This window comes from Tachysurus vachellii, chromosome 26 (assembly GCF_030014155.1).
Source record: "Tachysurus vachellii isolate PV-2020 chromosome 26, HZAU_Pvac_v1, whole genome shotgun sequence".
NCBI lineage: Eukaryota > Metazoa > Chordata > Actinopteri > Siluriformes > Bagridae > Tachysurus > Tachysurus vachellii.
Genome location: NC_083485.1, coordinates 1,447,197 through 1,449,696, shown reverse-complemented (window position 1 = coordinate 1,449,696; position 2,500 = coordinate 1,447,197). Strand labels below are relative to the sequence as shown.

The 2,500-nt window shown below is 45.8% G+C and overlaps 1 protein-coding gene across 3 annotated transcripts in view; it reads right to left on the bottom strand.

Annotated features, from left to right (window-relative positions):
• aifm1 (apoptosis inducing factor mitochondrion associated 1) overlaps positions 1 to 2,500 on the bottom strand; it is a 12,036-nt gene that overhangs the window by 5,743 nt on the left and 3,793 nt on the right. Inside the window, exons 1-6 of one of the 3 annotated variants that reach the window (XM_060862797.1) lie at positions 1,990 to 2,500; positions 1,601 to 1,885; positions 1,401 to 1,469; positions 863 to 1,020; positions 426 to 556; positions 28 to 118 (exon numbers count right to left, since the gene is read on the bottom strand). The exon at positions 1,990 to 2,500 is cut by the window's right edge and continues 944 nt beyond it. In XM_060862797.1, the coding sequence (XP_060718780.1) occupies positions 28 to 118; positions 426 to 556; positions 863 to 1,020; positions 1,401 to 1,469; positions 1,601 to 1,885; positions 1,990 to 2,035 (780 nt within the window). In that variant the 5' untranslated portion in view covers positions 2,036 to 2,500. The remainder of the gene's footprint in view (positions 1 to 27; positions 119 to 425; positions 557 to 862; positions 1,021 to 1,400; positions 1,470 to 1,600; positions 1,886 to 1,989) is intronic. The other 2 variants (XM_060862796.1, XM_060862798.1) reach the window with 2 other exon arrangements.

Genomic DNA, 2,500 nt, shown 5'->3' with positions numbered 1-2,500 from the left:
AAGTGTGTGAAGTGAGAGATTTCTCACCTTCTTGCCTGTCAGCACGGCCACGCCTCCATTTTCCACCAATTCTAGCTCACTGGGGTTCACGTAGAAAGAAGATGGCTGAAAATAAATGCTGAAAATCACACACACACACACACACACACACACACACACACACACACACACACACACACTGTAGGTTAATGCAAAGTTGACAAACTGCATTGTGTCACAATGAACAGAAGAATATATAAATTCTCAACATATATATGTATAAACTTTTTCATAGACCTTACACACACACACACACTCACGCACGCACACACACACTCGAGCGCACACACTCGCGCACACACACCCGCACACTCGCGCACACACCCCCGCACACACCCGCACATGACCACACACCCACGCCCACGCCCACACATCCACGCCCACACCTCCTCTCTTTGCCATTCCACTGTTTGAAGCGCAGCGTTTCCGTGACAGTGGGGTCATCAGAGAACCACAGCTCTTTGGACAGAGGAGGCCTCATGTACGGCAGTTCGGCTTCTTCAGTCACGATCAAAACCTGCACGTGAAACAAGACGTTCACATCAGAAGGTGTTAGAAACTGTTCTAGAATTGGAATTGGTTAGAAATGTGTGCATATAAATCTCTTAATGAGCAATTCAACTCTGCGAGCACTGAGCAGCGTCAAGACTTTGGGGGCAGGGATTAGAAGTTATCGCTGCCGTGATCGCTCACTCCCGACTGTTATTCTTGTTCGAAGCAAAATTCCCAAAATGGCAGAGACAATTCTGTACCTACTGTAGCTCCTGACATGTAGGTTGATTTAGACAGAAAACAATAACCAGAATTTTTGTGTATCACTCACCCGAGCACCAGGGTCACGGGCACGAATAGATCTCGCTGCTGCAAACGACGCAGTTCCACCACCGATCAGGAGGTAAGGGGCGTGTGCAGGGACCTCACGTAGGGCAGCTGAGACTTCTGCAGGGGCAGCAGTACTGGAAACCGGTACAGGCTCAGGCTCTAAAATGAAGACATGCAGGTTCACTGGCCACATACCGTAGTAGTTACAGTGTCCATCAATAAATACAGTGTCCATCTCTTCAAGACGAAGCTAAGTGTGGGGGGATAAAGAACTTCAGGATAACAGGATTTCCATAAGAAAGGTTAAGTCCCATGTGTGAGTTCTTAGCATTAACAGCTAGCGTTACAATTATCACACATTTCATCAAAAAGACCCGACGACAAAAAAAAAAAAACACATGACCGGTGGGTTCGGGTGAACAACATGAGGTAATGAAGACACACTATGAAAATGACTCCTGAGATTGAGACACCAATAAAGTGGCAACATTATGTTAAAAAATTGTTTGGTTTCCATCCAGTTAAAACTGGACTCTTACCACTGTGGGATACTGGTGGAGTCTCAGGCACGCTTTCTGCCACCGCTTCAGGCGCAGGCTCTGTGGGTTCTTACGCCACGTAAAAGAGGAGAAATAATTAACCAAATACGACATTGTAACATCTAACGTTCACAGAAGCTCCTTCATTTGTTCTACTATAAATACATCTTCGGGACTCCATGCAGGAGTAACAGGCTTACCGCTCTCAACAACAGGATCTGGAGGTTCTTCAACTCCTGTTACAGAAGGTTCTGGTGTAGAAGTGGAAGCTTCTGGTGCAACTCCTGTTACAGAAGGTTCTGGCGCAGAGTCTTCCAAGACAGATTCAGGAGTAAGGTCTTCTGGAACAGTTTCAGAAGCAGCTTCTGCTTCAACTTGCTCAGGCACGAGAGCTCCTGGGACAGACTCAGGTGGCGTCGGTTCTTGTGAAGGTTCTTCGACCGAAGACTCGTGTACGGGTTCAGAGACATCGTCGGTCGTGGATTCTAATACCACAAAGGAGCACATACACGAGAACGATGATTGAAAAATTTGAACGAAAGATTTTTGGAAAGTCCTTCCGATCCGAAAGACGGCTCAAAGCTCGTACCGTCGCCTCGGCAACCGCTTCCTTTTCCTGTTGTCCTATAAGACATCTCTGCAAACCAAGAGGTCAAACTCAAAGGAAAAATAAAAGGTGGAAATCGACGCACCTTCTCTTCTTCTTATCCCTTTCAGCAGGTGCAGGTTCTTGTGTAGTTCTGTGATCTACTCGTGCTTACAGAAAAGTCCAGCAAGAGAAACGTAACAAACGGACAGGCGACTTAAATCCAGAGTATCTCAAGTATCCATGTAGGAAGTAATATAAATGGCCCAGAAACCAATCAAATGGTTTACTGTGTTTAAAAAAAACACACAAATTAAAGCGATCAAATCCCACCCAAGATACTGCACATGAAGCCAAGTACACAAACATGAGACAATATTCAGGTTAGTTTGAGATGGAAAGGAGACAGGACTGTTAACAACAACAACAACAACAACAACAACAACCACGTTTCAGAAGGAAAGTGTTCGATGGAGTGACGAGTGAATTTCACCTCCAAAGTTGGCGGTTGGAA